This window comes from Diceros bicornis, chromosome 27, assembly GCF_020826845.1.
Source record: "Diceros bicornis minor isolate mBicDic1 chromosome 27, mDicBic1.mat.cur, whole genome shotgun sequence".
In the NCBI taxonomy this organism is placed as follows: domain Eukaryota; kingdom Metazoa; phylum Chordata; class Mammalia; order Perissodactyla; family Rhinocerotidae; genus Diceros; species Diceros bicornis.
This window is the reverse complement of record NC_080766.1, coordinates 28,119,047-28,136,072: the sequence shown is the minus strand read 5'-3', so window position 1 is coordinate 28,136,072 and position 17,026 is coordinate 28,119,047. Positions and strand designations below refer to the sequence as shown.

The window sequence follows — 17,026 nt, the reverse complement described above, 5'->3', positions numbered from 1 at the left end:
GGGCCACAGCTTGCTACAAACCATTGCTGCAAACAGCAGGTAGTTGCCATTTTCTTAAACTCACTATCAAGATCTAGGGATGGTGGTAAGAGAATTAAGTTGAGGCTTCAAGTAGAGAGGCTGACTCCGGGCCTCCATTTCTTACAGATCCCTTTTTCCTTCCCCAGTTACCCTGCAGGAGCCAAACTCCTAGATGCCAACGCCTACTTGTCCCAGAGTCCAGAAAGCCTGTGACTTGATGACTCTGAGTTTCTATTTCTGATCCAAAGAGATACTCTTTAGAAAATGCCTATTTCTCTTTTCCTATTTTATCTTATCCATCTTTGTTATCTCTTTGAGCAGAGGGATGTAAACTATATAAGTATAAACTTGTAAGTTTATATGCTCTTAAGTGTAACACATGTACGCTGTGTGTCCTTTCTTGATCATAAAGCTTAACACTTTGTTAAAGATAATAATCTTTAAACCAATAAAAATATTTGCAGTATATTTTTCAAAGAAAAAGCATAATTGAACCAGTACTAAGTTCTGGATTATCACTTTACCTCCAGTAGCAGCCGCAGTATGTACTGGTCACATATGCTGGGCTAACCATTGTACAGACTTTCAGCATTTGCTAGGTTTAGAGAGATACGGGAGCAAAAAATTATCACAACACTCTCCCTTTCTGAACCGACTGAGAAATAGGCCTGAGAGTCAGATAAGGATCAAAATATGATTGGCAAAGCTTAATTGGAACATAACTTGAACCTGGTTCTCTATCCTCCGACTTCCTTGTTCAGGCCTTGAGACCCTCTTATAGAAAGAGCTATAGACGAGACATTCACCAAGCTTGTTCCATGCAGCTTTAAGCACAGAGAAACCCCCGCCTCCCCTGCCTCCAACACCGGAATAAAAGGCTATATATGCTCGATGATCTTTATTTTATTAATTATACCCAATTAGGAAATCTGGACCAGTGTTTGTCTATCTTTTTCTTTCACCAATCAGCTGATTCATTTTTTTCCGCTTGGAAGAAGTCAGTCAGAGATGGAAACAAAGCAAAGTTGTCCTTCCATTTACCTCCTAGAACAGCATGTTTCTCAATTTAATGTGTGTGTGTAAAATATCTGGCGAGCTTGTGAAAATGCAGATCCAGTGGGTCTGAGATTCTGCATTTCTAACAAGCTCCTAAGTCATGCGGATGCTGGTTTTGAGGAGCAAGTTCCTAGAGCAGCATTTCTCAAACACTTTCAGGAAATCTCCAAGGTCAAAATTGTTGTTACAATAATGCAAAGACATTACAGTGGAGTTTTCCAGAGGGTACATGACATATGATTTTACAATAATTGACCGCAGAAGCAGATATGAGAATCCAGCTATCTTCTATAGAGAGTTTTACAAAACTAGAACAGAATACACTCATTTCACTAAATTATTTTTATTTTGAAGAATATAATTATTTTTCATAAAAAATATATTACCAACATAGGCATGTAATAGGTTTATTATTGTTATTACTAAATGAATCAACAAATATTTGTTTTTTCAGTTCTAATTTTTATTATGGTAACTATCAGTAAATATAACCACATATTGAGAACTCGAAATAAATCATAGTTTTTTGGGATCCTCAGTAATTTTTAAAGGGGTAAAGGATCCCCCAAATATTTGAGATTCACTAGAGGATGGAAGTTTATTTTTTCTTGTTTCAGCAGAAACATGAAGAAAGGGACAGTACCCTACTCTATAGATATGTCAAGAAAACATTGAGAACCCACACATTTAAAATACCACCTTAGCACAAAGTACTTGTGGACATTTTTAAAAGAAAAAAAAAGAACTTGGCTATGCCTTAGACTCTTTTTTAATGGAATGTCAATAAACATTCACTGAGTTCTTATTCAAGTCCCTTAATGTTGGGAAATAACAGAACAGGAAAACAAGTGAGTCTTAATCCCAAAATATGCTCCATTGCCACAGAAGTAGATGAGTCAGTTTACCCTTGGCCTCCTTAAGTCCTCATGTTTTCTTACCCATCTCATGGATGAATGTTTGGGAAGGTATTTTCTTTATTGAACATGTTATTTCTCCTCTATGAGCTTCTTCTCCTCAAGAGAACACTTGTGTGGCCATGAGTCAAACAATGCATTTGTTGACTTCACATGTGGCAAGAAATAAAATGCTTCTGGAAGTTTCAAACCAACATTTACTCCAAGCGTCCTTAGTCTAATTGCCTCCGTCTCACCTTCACCACCTGTAACTTTGTAGAAATGTGTGCACTTTTCACTTTCTCTTCAAACTCATTTTAACGGAGACTCACTGTTGTGTGCTTTTTTGTGCATAACGACGCATCTCACCATCTTGTAACCTTTTACGTTCATCTCATTGGTGACTGAACTCTGCATTGCATGAACATCTTGGAGGTGCCACCCTATCTACCTCCCTTTCTTATACGTCTGGGCAGTGTGAGTGAAACTGTTCACACAGTAGATCTGAGCTATTACTGAGTTCCCTTTTTAAATATATCCATTTTATTTTCTATCTTAAAACACAACTGTCTTACACTTATTTGTGTTCTCTTTACTTCCACCACCAACAATAGTTAACCTCCTTTGAAGAAACGTCCTTTTTAGAGAAACAAAAAGTTATAGTTTTAGTTTTTTTCTTTTTTGGCTTAAAACAACAGAAGTTTATGTTCTCACATTCTGGAATCTAAAAGTCCAGAATCAAGGTGTCAGCAGGGTCACCTTCCCTCTGAAGGCACAAGGAAAGAATCCTCTCTTGCATCTTCCTAGCTTCTGGTGGTTACTAGCAAGCCTGGGCGCTCCTTGCGTTGTAGCTGCTGTGTCACTCCACTCTCTGCTCTGTGTTCACATGGCCACCTTCCCTCTGTGAATGTGTGTCTGTATCTGCCTCTTATAGGGACACCAGTCACTGGATTTAGGGCCTACCCTGATCCCATCTGACTTCATCTTAACTAATTACATCTGCAACAACCTTATTTCCAAAGATGTCACGTTCTGAGGTTCTGGATGGTTTCTTTTAAAGAAACAGAGAGTTGTGATTTCAGTTTTTGCTTCATCTTTTTACCTCAGCTGCTTGTTATATGAAAATGAGTATTCAAAACAAAACAAGCAAACAAAACCCAGAACCAGAAAGGCCAGGCAACTGCAGAAGCTGATCACATCTCAAATTATGAATTGCTGTGTAATATCTAAATTCCTCAGGGAATGACACAGTGATTAAAAATGTGAATACAGGGCCCGGCCCGGTGGCGCAAGCGGTTGGGTGCGCGTGCTCCGCTGCCGCGGCCCGGGGTTCGCTGGTGCGGATCCCGGGCGCGCACCGACGCACTGCTTGGCAAGCCATGCTGTGGCGGCGTCCCATATAAAGTGGAGGAAGATGGGCACAGATGTTAGCCCAGGGCCGTCTTCCTCAGCAAAAAAAAGAGGAGGATTGGCGGATATTAGCACAGGGCTGCTCTCCTCACACACACAAAAAAAAATGTGAATACAGTATCCTCTAATTCTCAGGGTCTTCTATACTACACCACGTGGTGGGAAAGACAGAGTCTTCCCTCAAGTACCAACAACCGATACCATATTGTCACCACCTGACTTGTCTTCTAGACTTGGGGCTCTAGAATGCAAGAGTTTTGACCAAACTGAGTTATAGATAGTCATGATTACTTCATAAGCTATAGTTCTTTCTCTTTTCTTTCAACTCAGACCGAGATGGTAAAAAATAAATAGCAATTAAATATTTTTTTGCTTAGTCTCGCCTTACCTAAATCCTGTGGGATTAAATAAGATTGATTTAATTGAAATCAATGAAGCAAAGGTCTGATGTGCTCAGTGCTGCAGGCACGTGTAGGCAGGGGTCACAGTCCATACAGTCTGTGATGGCAGTCTAGTATGCGTCAGGTGGGACAAAAAGACAAGCACATAAATGACTTTAATACTCTGAGAGAGTATAAACACAAGAGGACATGAATGACAAAGATAAATTGGTCATTTTAGATTCCTCTTAATAGTTCACGTAGACATCAGAGGGAAGGATCATTAGAAGATGCATCTCTCTAAACCCTTTTGAACTTTCTACTTCTTTGCATCAGGCTTTTCTTCATCTTTAGCACCTGGAATGTCTTAAATATTTTTATTCTTCATAGCTTTAGCGATTCTCTCCCAAAACCTCCTATCAGGACAAAGTCAGAGATAGACTCTTTGAGCTAAAATTTAAATGGACATGAAGGACTTAAAACTAAACCCACAACTGCTGTAGTGGGTTAATAATAACAAGAACAATAGGAATTGTAATAATGTTATTTATTTGCTCTGTACCAGGCACTTCACACATATTTAAACTCTTCATCTTCATAAAAACTTAGTGAGGTGTGTTACCATAGTCACGCTTCTGCAGTTGAGGAAGCGGGTACACACAGGGTCCCTATAGCGTCCCCAGGATCACAGAGAGTGTCTGCGCTGGTCATTTTGACTTGTTGCTGTTGTTGTTTTTGGAGAGGTGTTCTCAACCTTACAAAAAGTCAGCACAAGGTGAATCTTCTGCTACTCCCCCGCCTCACAGTTTAGTGGAAGAACTTTGCTATAACGTTCACTCTGGCAGTGTGCTCTGACGACTAAGAGCCACGTGATCAGTATCTTTCCACACTGCAGGGCCAGGCACAGAGAGGAGGCAGGTAAGCAGAACATCTCTTCAGAAGACATGTTGGAGGAATGTTAGGCGACCGTTAAGTTCCAGGATTTCGGGGGGCTGGCCCCGTGGGTTAGCGGTTAAGTGCGCGTGCTCCACTACTGGCGGCCCGGGTTCGGATCCCAGGCGCGCACTGACGCACCGCTTGTCTGGCCATGCTGAGGCCGCGTCCCACATACAGCAACTAGAAGGATGTGCAACTATGACATACAACTATCTACTGGGGCTTTGGGGAAAAAAAAAAGGAGGAGGATTGGCAATAGATGTTAGCTCAGAGCCGGTCTTCCTCAGCAAACAGAGGAGGATTAGCACGGATGTTAGCTCAGGGCTGATCTTCCTCACAAAAAAAAAAAAAAAAAGTTCCAGGATTTCACAGACATTTGCAGTATTTAATAATATTAAACAAGCTTAAAATAACAGCAATACAGTTGAAGTCTCAGTTTTAACTAAGCATAAATGTGAAAATTCTGCAATTAGTATATCAACGGAGATAAAAGGTGTTGGCAATTGTGATACAGACCAGCACGAGACATGCACAAGTGAGTAATACAGAACAGGACAGAAAATACCATAATAGAACAAGTTTCATGCGTTTATTAGTTACTTGAGACTACAATTTTCAGGAGTAATGGGATAAGCCTGATAGCTAACATCAGACCAATATGTTAATATTGAGTATTCATTCTTATAATCTTCAATTCAAAAAATATTTAGACTGTCTACCACATGCAAAGCATTGAGCTGGGGGCTAGACATACCAAGACAAACAAAATAGAGGTGTGTTAATTCAGATTCTTTCTGTTTTAGGTGATAGAATTCCTAATTAAAATAGCTTAAAAAATAAGGATTTATTGATATTGTTGGATTCAAGGGTTCTAATGATATTATCTTCTTTTTTTGTTTTTTCTCCCTCTATTTTCTCTCCTTCTTGTTCCCTTTCTCATCGCTGCTTGGCTTCATTCTTAGTCTTTTCCATTTGTTGGTGTCTCTAAGATAAATGGCAGTTTGCAGAGACAGACTAGATGATTTCCCCCCCTTTCTTCTTCTTGGGCTCGCACTTGCTCTACATTCCCCGGCTCCCTACCTTCATCTTACATCTGGATGGGGCCATATGGCTAGTTCTGCCAATGGACTGTAAGAAGAAATGAAGTATGCCACTTGTAGGCAGAGGCAAGTAAGAGAAGGTGCCTTCTATACTCTCTCTTTCTTCCATTTCAAAGTCAACCTTGCAGGCAACAGGGGGAGGATGGGGTAGGATCACAGAATGGAACAAGCTTGAATTCCTAAATGGTTGCATGAAGCAGGACCCTGCCTGCCATCAACACACAATGAACTGTGACACGAGTCAAGAATAAAATTTGATTGTGTAAAACCACTAACTATTTGAGGGTGTTTATTATAGCAGTTAGATTTCCCTTTTTAATACATGGTCTTTCTATGTTCTGATCACAGAGAAAAAGTACATTTGGCTAACGACTTGGGCAAACGTCCCAAGTGGGATTCCAATGGGTAGAGCTCTTTCTGGAACCAACCGCTATATGGTCAGGTGTATGGGGCGCTCTGAGTTGCCAGATTTGGTAACAAGTGCCCAGACTTGTGTGAAAGGGACAGAAATGCGATCAGCTTTACTCAAATTCATGGATTGGGTTTCCCTGAAAGTGTATGGTTTTATTATTAGAAAAAAGATGGTTAAGAATGATGACAGACAGATAGCAATAAACACATTCACACATACTTTAAAAAATATAAGTAACATACATGTTTTGTGTAGTTAATATGTATCTATTCATGCCTCCTATTCACCAGTTACTGAACTAAAAACTGGAGTTACAATGGTGACGAAAACAAGCATGGTTCCTGTTTTCATGGAGCACACATTCTAGTGGGGAAGACAGACATAAAGAGAGAGCAGAAGGAAAAAAGGGAAAGAGTATGAAAGAAGGAAAAGAGAGAGGCCAAGAGTGATTCTGAGACATTGAGTTATCTTCAGCATGTAAAAAGTTTACTTGTGTAGGAGGGACCCAACCATTAGACTTGTCAATGATCAAAGGGAAAAGCAAGGTTTATGATAGAGAGGGGAGAGGGGTAAAAAAAACCCAAAAAACACCTCATAGTCTCAAGACATTGTTTTGCATTTTTTGGAGGGTAAATTGTTTGTCTGGAAGCTAGCAGAGAGTCCAGGCGGCATAGTTTGCTCTTTAATCCTCTGACTACCAACATTTTTTTCAAAGTTATTTTTAGATTTTCTGAAAATTCTGTAGAGTTTAGCTGTGGAATAAACATGAGAGGCTTTCTCTGTGTCATTTCTCTGCCTTATTTAGTTTCAATCTGCACCTTTTTCTTCACTCGACTTTTCTAAAAGAAAAGCGTCTTATAAGCTAACAGATGAATGAAAGAATTATCTATTCCATTAATGCTTTGGCAGAAAGAAGTGAGGCAGAAAAACAGGCTAGACATTACATAGTTAATTGTAAATATGTGTTTAGTAATTCACAACCAACTATTGGTAATTAATTCTAAAGTCCTGAGTCAAAAGACTCATGGTATCATTCAACAGAGTCACCTAAAACGTTGACCCAAAGTGACATGGGCCACCAATGGTCTGATAACCTTTGAGCCCAGATCTGGTTAGGACTTCTTCTAGAGGATGATTTTGAATGTAGGTTTTCGTCTCATGAACGACAGCACCACAACCTCATCCTTTCCTACCCATCTGTTCTCAAAATATTTGATGCCTCACATGGCTGAAGGACAAGGGGAATCTTGTTTCATCACTTACATAAACTAGAAAGGATGTAGATGGATTGGAAGAGGATCCTAAAATGAAGAAAAGAGAGAAGCAAAAGCAGGAGCCTGGCTCTTGGGAAGAATACAGGAAAATGTGGGCAAAGATTAGTTCCCGAACTATGAATCAGTCAAATTCCATTTCCTCGTCTCTTCCTGCTACCTGAAGCTCATCTGCTCATATTTTCATAGATCAGAGGGGGCAGTCTTGTTGGAACTCTGGAGGGCTTCAGCTACTGGTGAAAAGGGGGTTTCCAACAGGTCCACGTCTAGCCAGTTGGAGGGAGAAAAGGGGAAGAGTTGAAGGTGATTGTCATGTAAGGTGGTTCCTTTCTGGGACTTAGAATCACATCTTCATGCAGGCAGGAAGTAATGGTGGCATTGCTGCTTCCTGTTTCCAACATGATTCAGGGGTTAGGAAGAGGGTTATAGGAAGAGTGACACCTCCTAAGTAAAAGAAAGAAAGTAAAAGCTGCCATCCCTTTACCTGAACCCCATCCTAGTGTAGGACCATAACCTGGATAATCGCTCTCCTACGTGTTAGTACCTGATTAGGAACAGTACGTGTTAGAGAGGGATGTATCAGTCTATGGACATACATGAAAATATGATACTGTGTATCTCTTTCTTAAACCATCTAAGCAACCTGCAGTGACCCCAGCACCCTGAGTGGGAGGTAAGTTTATTGATTAGGCAACTACTGTCTCCATTTCCTTACTGGCCATGGGTGAGTGAGCAGTAACCAATTGATGTTTATCAGCCTTGTTTGGACTAACGTCAGCTTCTTACTTTACTGATCGGAATAAGGCAAATGTATTTCATACGGAGAGACTGAAAAGTTGCAAGGAAGATTGCAATATTCTGGAGCGTGAGCAAGGTGTTGTTACAACATAACCTTAACTTTAAAAAAACCTTAATTTTAGAACTATGGAACAACAACTCCTACCTACTACAATTACGACTCCAATTACCACTATTAAGAAATTTGAAATCTTTGCTTAAATTTACCATCATAATGGAAAAAAAAAACCTCAAATGTTTCAAATTACTCTAGGTTGGAAATTCCTGATTTTCCATGTGTTTCCAGTAAGGTTTGATTTTGAGATGATTTCCGGAAAATAAAGGGGAAAGAAAAGAACTCAAGTAACTCATAAAAACAAGTAATATGTGCATAATTGTGTGAGAAAAGCTAAAACAACATTTCACAGCTGGTCAGCATAAAAACTGACTTGTCGGTTTTACTTTACAGATAACACCTGTATGTCTTAAATAATACACATGTACATTATTCATTTGAAGACTTTTATACAGTATAAGATTTCTGTGTATAAGAAAAAGGAAAATCCAACTTTTCCAAGAATTTGTTTTTTATAATATTAAGTAAAACTGATTCTGAAGCATATGTTATTCATTACAACAGATAGACCGTTCTGTAATATAGCCTAGATAGATAGCAGAGAAAATGGTTTTGAGTTTTATCAGGAATACAGTAAACATCCCCCCCCAAAAAAGTTTCTACAATGCAGGTCTCAAGAAAGTTTTCTTTGCAAGGGGCAAGGGCGAGTTGGTATAAGCCCCTCTCTTCTTATCCCAGCTCTGATCAGAACTTTCTATCTGCCCATTAGCACAGCCTAGAAGGGAAAATGTGTTAGGGGTGAGTGTGTGTGTATATGCATGCTTGTGCATGCTGATGTGCATTGTGTGCCTAATGTGTGCAAGACTGCGCATGTGCATTGGCATGTCCAGATACATGTTAGACCGTCATGGGATATAAGAGGAGACAGAGAGGGAAGGAAAGCACTGGAAAAAGAGAGAGGGACTGTTCAGGTATAGTTTCAGCCTGTAAAAATTTAGGATTCATATTAAAGCTGGCATAGTAAATACAATCCTCTGCCTATACCCAAAGTGTAATCTTTGGTTTGGTTTGGTTTTGTACTAAGAATATTTAACATAAAATCTACTGTCAATTAATTTTTTATGCGTACAACATAGTATTGTTAACAATAGGAACGATGTTGCATAGCAGATCTCCAGAACTTATTCATCTCGCATAACTGAAACTTCATGCCCGTTGAATAGCAGTTCTCCATTTCCCCCTCCCCCTAGCCTCTTGCAATCATCATGATACTCTCTGCTTCTATGAGTTTGACTATTTGATGTGCAACAACATGGGTGAGCCTGGAGGACATTATGTTAAGTGAAGTCATCCAGTCACAGAAGGACAAATCCTGCACGAAAGCACTTAGATGAGGTATCTAAAATAACCTTTTGTTTTGAAGCAAGTCCTCTGAGAACTAGAATTTGCAAAGCTGAGTGGCACTGGAGGAAAAGGCTGACCTAGAGTCGTTAAGGCATTCATAACTGGCCTCAAGCAGCAGTGGAGTGTTCTGCTCCCAGTACCCACTGGCCTGCCATGGAGGGAGATGATCCTAACGGAGCTCACAATACAGTAAGACCTGGGGTAAGGATTTTGATGTGGGAAAGAGTGGAGAGATGGCGATCCTCTTACATGGGAGGGAAGGAGCAAGTGTGTGGCTGGAGGGGAATATTTATTGTCAGTTACTTCCTCATTCTTACCATTAAAATCACAGATGGGGGAGGCGGAGGGGGAGGAAATGACACTTTAGCAAATGGAAATTTGAGAAAATACTACTAATGCGGATACACAATCCTATGGGGTGTAGCTGTACCGGAAACACACAGCTCCCAGCACCTGCAGGAGCTGTTCTCTTGCTTCTTTCCCTCTGTATTTGTAGTTTCCAGCTTGTATTCCAAGCACCTTTTGGTATGATTGGCTCCATCTCTGAACTGGGAGCTTCTTTGGTCATTAATCATGGCTTATTCATCTTTATATGCCTCCAGAGACCCACACGGAGCACTTTGCTGAAGACCTTTGACAGATATTTGTTAAAGTGGATAGATTTTAAGAGGTGTTGTAGATTGAGCACCAGTCAAGGGAGTAAGGGAGTTAGGTTTCAGGGGAGCTGGCCACTGAGGACTTTTTAACCACAGACGAGTCATGTTGGTCTCCACTCTCAGTTTCTCATTGGTAGACGGAGGAAGCTGCCTTAGAGGATCTCCAAGATAACTTCCAACAGTAATAGTCTGGAGTAGAAAGTCTCTCTTCCTTTTGGGAAACGTAAAATTATATATCAAGTGTGATCATGTGCTCCAGTGGAAATCTCTCATTAAATATGTAAAAATAAAACTGTTACCTGGAATAATGAAATAATGAAGTAGCAATTAATCCACCTAAAATGACTGCTAATGTATTTTATCTTTCTACTGTAAAAAAAATAAAATAAAAACTCGGGCTACTTTTATCCAGTACAAATTACTTCCTCAGACTGACAGACGTTAATTTTTCTGGAACATAGCAGTTCATCCTAAGCCACAAGGGTAATATTTATAAAGTATTACCAAATGAACTTCCTAAAGTATCCAAGTTACTGTCACAGAAAAAAAAATATACGAGTAGAAATTTTCTGAATATATAAGAACTTACTCATTAAATTTATAAGCTGTATTAGTTCCTTTCCTTTTGATATGTGGTTCTAATAAATATTTAATAGTTGATATTCATGCTTGGAGCCTTATCTGTTTCTATCTTGTTCTTCAACATATTCCTAAATATTTAAATAACCTGCGTACAAATGTCTTTATGTAATTAAACTTAAAGGCATAAAATTCAGAGGCACGATTCACACGAAAAATGTAGTATTTTTGAAAAAGGAGAAAAAATTTTCACCCAGAAGAAAATTCAGTTGGAATTTCCTTAAATGCTAAATAAGAAATCTCCTTTCTGTGAAGGCAAATAATTGTAATTAAAAAAATTTAAACCACTGTCGTCTAAAACGCCTATCAAAATGATCCTTTGAGATTAACAATGATGAAATGGTGAAAATGACAGAATCAAAGTTGTTTTTGAGATGGTGTTTAGTGCCAAATATTGGACTACTTTTCATTGAAATTGGTAAAAAAAAGAAAGTTTGCTCTCTATAGGCACAAGGACCGCCATGCTGGAAGGCTATTGGAGGGACAGAGAAGACTGTTGGAATCTAGGTCCTCCTCCTTTATATCCTGATCCTGAACGTCTCTGGTTCCTCAAAATATTCAACTGGTAATATTGACCTTGGGCAACTGACCACTAAGAGACTGAGGGGCTGTAGAATTAAAGGCAATGGGCTTCAGCAAGGTCTGGAGATATTTCAGAATCCACTAGGGGTTAGTGGGTGCTCTGGGGGCCCCACTGATCACGCCATTCATAAGTGCAACTAAATCTCAGGATATCCTTCAGTCTGCCTTCCAGCAGAATCCAGAGGGTGCTCCAGGCATAGGGCAATGGGTGTCATTGCTGGGAGACTCTGGAATTTCCTCCTGGGGATCATCACCACTCTGAGGACCTCAAATCAGTCCGGGACCCTCCTGATTCCTTCCCTGAAGAAATGATCAGATCTTTTAGCAAGGATCCGGGAAAACCACCAGCAGCTTGGGGTACATTGAGGCGCCCCTGCTATCCTCCGTATCCCTGTAAGCTAAACAAAAGTAGAAAGACAGAAATGCGCTAATTATACCAGATTCATCTCTCACTGATGTATGCATTAATTTGCCTGAAGGCTGAAGAAGGAGGGAGACGCTCCTGCCCCCACGGTAGATCCTCTAACCATTACCAGGAAGCAGAAGTTAGAAAGTCGTTGGATTGTCCTTCTTTTCTATTAGAGCTGAGAATTAGAGGAAACAAAGAAAGAGAAACCAAGTCACAGTGACAATGTCACTCACGTACTAATAAGCACCAATCTGCGCCCCTCCCCCTTCAGTCTTCTTTTTCTCCTAAAAGGAATTTTTGAGACCGATAGTAGGTCAGGGCCTAAGGCGAGGAGTGATTGTTTTAGGAGAGATAAATACAAAGACGGATATTTCTCATTTAATCATCATTTAAGCAGAAGGAAGAAGAGAAAGTGTGGGCACAAATTTTTGAAATCTTATGGGGAAAAAAATGAGCGCAATTCCCTTTAAGAGTTAACTCTTTCCCGTCCTGCCTTCTTAAAACAAAGCAAAGGAAGTTCCAGTCATCTGGGATTAAGGGACAGATCGTGGGCACCGATGAAAAGCGCGCTTGAGAGGGGGGAGCCCACGGCTCGCACACAAAGGCGCGGAGTTCCCAGGCCGCGGGCGGCTCTGCCGGGGGGCACCGCAGCCCACAGGGCGCAGCGTCGCGCCAGGAAGCGCCTGCCGCTCTCTGGCTGCCCGGCCCCTCTGCTGGTGGCTGGGAGAAGTTAGTCACCCGAAGCTCGAACCCAGCGAGCGTCTGAGCGCGAAGAGGCCGGGAAATGGGGAGGGAGGAAACCCGGTACCCGGACGGCTGGGAGGAGGAGAGAGGAGCGCGGGGCGAGGGGGCGCACGGGAAGCTGAAATCCCTTTGCTGGTGGATGGAGTTGCAGGCTCTGCGGGGCCGAAGCGCACGGGCGTGCAAAGGGGAAAAACTTGCGGCAAGAACTTGCTACAGAGGGAAAGAAAAGCAGGAGAGAAGGAGGCAGGGAGAGACTTGAAATGTCTCAGTAACTTTAAAAACACACCAAAACACCCCATCAGGAGATGAGGTAAGCCGAGGTTAGCCAACCCCGATTGGTTGTGAAACATCATACAAACCCAGAGCCGCTGTGGCTTTAAATGAGGCCAAGGAAATATGTTTTTCTTACCCAAATACTTTTTCCCCCCTCGTCCTTGCTCCCTCCCTTGTCCCTCCTTCCACCTCGCCCGGTCCCTTCCTCCTTCCCGGTCTCCCTTTCCTCGATCATCCCGCTCGCCCGCCCTCCCCCATCTGATTAGGCGCGGACCGGGAAGGGTGGGAGTGGTGGGGGAAGCTCTCCCTTTAAGAGGCAGCTTGCAGTGACGAATTGTTGAAATTGCCATTGCAGGATGGCATGCCGCTATAAATTCATTGTTCCACCTCCTCGCATCTTCACAGCGCTCGCGCTGCTCTCCGCGCTCGCAGCGGCCGACTGGGGATGACCGTGGGCAGGAGGACACTGCATCCGAAGGGACACGGACGCGCCGCTTCACTGGCTCGCCGCAGGCCGCCGCTGGCATTTTTGTTTTAATTTTTATGGCTTTTTCCCTCTCTTTCTTCCCTACCTCCTGGTTCCAGTAGAGTCAAGGAAACCCACAGAATAAGAAAGGAAGTGGGCTTCGGAGCTTGGAACCCCCGCTGCCGCCGGGTCCAGAGCAGCAAGGGGGCGGGAGGCAGCGCGCACCAGTAGCCCGCCTGGTGCGCGGCACCTTCCTTCCTTTTCTTGCTGCAGCGAGAGTGGCTGCCTTTGGGGTTGGATTTGGGTTTTTCTCTTTTTCTCGTATTTGCTGAATCTCCACAACCCGGCTTTTCTCTTTTTATTTTTTTCTTCTTTCCGGAGAACGAATCCAAACATTTTCCAAACCAACAAAGAAAAGTTTGCACGCTGGCACCGCGGCCAGGACAGGCTGGCGCTGCTGCGGGGTCCCCCTCCCTCCCTCCGACACTTGACTCAACCTTGCAAGCGTGTGTGTGTGTGTGTGCCCCCACCTCCTGCCCCGGTAACTTCCATAGCGAATAACAAATACCCATAAAGTCCCCGTCGCGCAGCCCCTCCCCGCGGGCAGCGCACTATGCTGCTCGGGTGGGCGTCCCTGCTGCTGTGCGCGCTCCGCCTGCCCCTGGTCGCCGCCGGCCCCGCCGCGGCACCTGCCCAGGATAAAGCCGGGCAGCCTTGGGCTGCTGCAGCGGCCGCCCAGCCCCGCCGGCGGCAGGGGGAGGAGGCGCAGGAGCGGGCTGAGCCTCCGGGCCACCCGCACCCCCTGGCGCCGCAGCGCAGGAGCAGCGGGCTCGTGCAGAACATCGACCAGATCTACTCGGGCGGCGGCAAGGTGGGCTACCTCGTCTACGCGGGCGGCCGGAGGTTCCTCCTGGACCTGGAGCGGGATGGTTCGGTGGGCGCCGCTGGCTTTGTGCCCGCAGGAGGCGGGCCGAACTCGACTCGGCGCCACCGGGGCCACTGCTTCTACCGGGGCACGGTGGACGGCAGCCCCCGCTCCCTGGCTGTCTTTGACCTCTGCGGTGGTCTCGACGGCTTCTTCGCGGTCAAGCACGCGCGTTACACCCTGAAGCCTCTGCTGCGCGGGCCCTGGGCCGAGGCAGAATCCGGGCGCGTGTACGGGGACGGATCCGCGCGGATCCTGCACGTCTACACCCGCGAAGGCTTCAGCTTTGAGGCCCTGCCGCCGCGCACCAGCTGCGAGACCCCCGCGTTGCCGCCAGGGCCGCGTGAGCGCCCCCCAGCGCACAGCAGCCCGGACCCACACTGGGCGCTAGCCCCGCAGTTCCTAGATAAGTCGGCTACCTCGTCCGATGGGGGCCAGGCACCACAGACGTCGTGGCGGCGGCGGCGCCGCTCCATCTCCCGGGCCCGCCAGGTGGAGCTGCTCCTCGTGGCTGACGCGTCCATGGCGCGGATGTACGGCCGCGGCCTGCAGCACTACCTGCTGACCCTGGCCTCCATCGCCAACCGGCTGTACAGCCACGCCAGCATCGAGAACCACATCCGCCTGGCCGTGGTGAAGGTGGTGGTGCTGGGTGACAAGGACAAGAGCTTGGAGGTGAGCAAGAACGCAGCCACCACGCTCAAGAACTTCTGCAAGTGGCAGCACCAGCACAACCAGCTGGGGGACGACCACGAGGAGCACTACGATGCGGCCATCCTGTTCACTCGAGAGGTAGGTCCAGCCTGGGTGGGTGGTCTGAGCGCCAGTATAAGGAGGTAGGTCAAAGGGAGTCTTGCCGAGGGCCCTGCTTCTCCCAAAAACCCCCGGCCACTATGGATTTGCCTAACTGCTCCTTGCAGGAAACCCAGCCAGCCTCCAACTCTGCTCTGGTATTCAGGGTAGCCCCAGCAACAGCTCCTGCCTTAAATGACCAGACCTGCTTAGCCAGTCAATCAACCAATCAATCAGGCAGGATGTCTCCAGTCTGAGATGTGGTGTCATAGATGCACTAGAATGCTTGGGAAAATGTACATAGCTAAATGGGCAAAGGGGGACAGCAAGTTTGTCTTTAGAATCGGGGATCTTCTACTTTCCAATGAACTCAAAAACATAACTTCGTCCAACCTAATGGAAAGGGCTTGATGATTCATCCATTGTAGTTGCTTTTATCCACGACCTTCCTTTGTAAATGTCCATACCTTCTTACATGAACCCCTTCTGAAACATGGCTAAGGAAGACTTTCCAAAGGAAGGACTCTTTTTTCAATCTGGTTTCCTAGTGGAGTTCCTACATATCCACCTGGTGGAATCTCGGGTCCTGGGAAGGAAGGAATGCAGGAGGGCAAGGAGGACACAGAAACAGAATCTTGTGAAGTTCCTTAGCAACTCCTTTGCCTAGTTACCCAGTGCCCTCAAGCACTGCCCTCTCCTCAGCTGCCACTGAAGGGTCACATCCAGCTTGCATGTTTGGGTTTTGGATGAGTATGTTCTGAAGCCCCAGTGGGGAAAGATCTGGGCAAAGAGTCAAGACATGAGGAAGGAATGTTTTCCTAGGAGTTCCCTCATTTAAAGAAGATGGTTGTAGGAAGGGAAAGAAACTGATCTTTATAGGCCCAGAAGTTCTGGGAAGAACACAGTACTTATTTGCACAATTATTATGTCATTGTGTAAGGGTGACATTCAGACACAAAGTCTGGGTTGGTTGTGAGTCTGACTTGCTCACAGCTCTTAGCCTCAGTTTGCACAATTCTACTATGACTGGCAGTTTTAAGTCATACCTCTCAGATGCTTGGTAAGAATTGACTTTTAAAGCTCGTTCTTTAGGTGTTTGAGATCCGTCCAGGATAGACGAAGGATTAGAAACTTTGACATATTATGGAAAATCATGGTATGAAATGGAACAACCAGAGCTAGGATAGGAAATTCAATGATGGCTTGCTGGACGTTTCAGAATCACCCATCTCCACTACCTAATTCTCCTGTTTTTACTAAGCCAGCCCTGGTATGAAGGAAGCGGGGTGATACATTTGGAGTGGAGAAACGCTTGTGGTTCATGGGGTGGACATAAATGTAAACCACGTGTAAACAAAGACGCCGGGAGGGCAGCGGTTTAGGGAGAACCAGGCAGCACATGGCGCTATGCACGATGGAAAATCTTTCTCCTCGTTGAGTGACCTTCTGGAAACCATCCTCTAATTTCTCTGCACTACATTAATCTTTGAAACGGAAGAACATTCATTTCGTAGCCTTCCGTATGAAGTGAAGTTCTCCTGCAAAACTATCCCTTTCTTATTTGGTTTCCAAGTCCTTTTTTTTTTTTTGGAAGCAACTTTCCATGTCTGAATTCCTTGCTTTGCTACATCACAAGAGGCTGCCAAGAAGGAGGCTTCAGAGAGTTTATGGAAGGAAGTTCTCTAAAGGCACAGGAAAAAAATGCTTTTGTAGACATACTGCTCCAAAGAGGAGGTCATTTTCATAGTTCATTTTCATTTTTAAATACAAATGCCCATTCCATCATTTTTTAAATAAATAAAAA

General features: G+C 44.1%; 1 protein-coding gene across 1 annotated transcript in view; it reads left to right on the top strand.

Moving 5' to 3' along the window:
- Positions 1 to 13,403: 13,403 nt before the first annotated feature.
- The window catches only part of ADAMTS5 (ADAM metallopeptidase with thrombospondin type 1 motif 5), a 45,758-nt gene continuing 42,135 nt past the window's right edge, over positions 13,404 to 17,026 (top strand). The window contains exon 1 of the mRNA XM_058522967.1: positions 13,404 to 15,222. Within this exon, the coding sequence (XP_058378950.1) occupies positions 14,119 to 15,222 (1,104 nt within the window). The 5' untranslated portion in view covers positions 13,404 to 14,118. The remainder of the gene's footprint in view (positions 15,223 to 17,026) is intronic.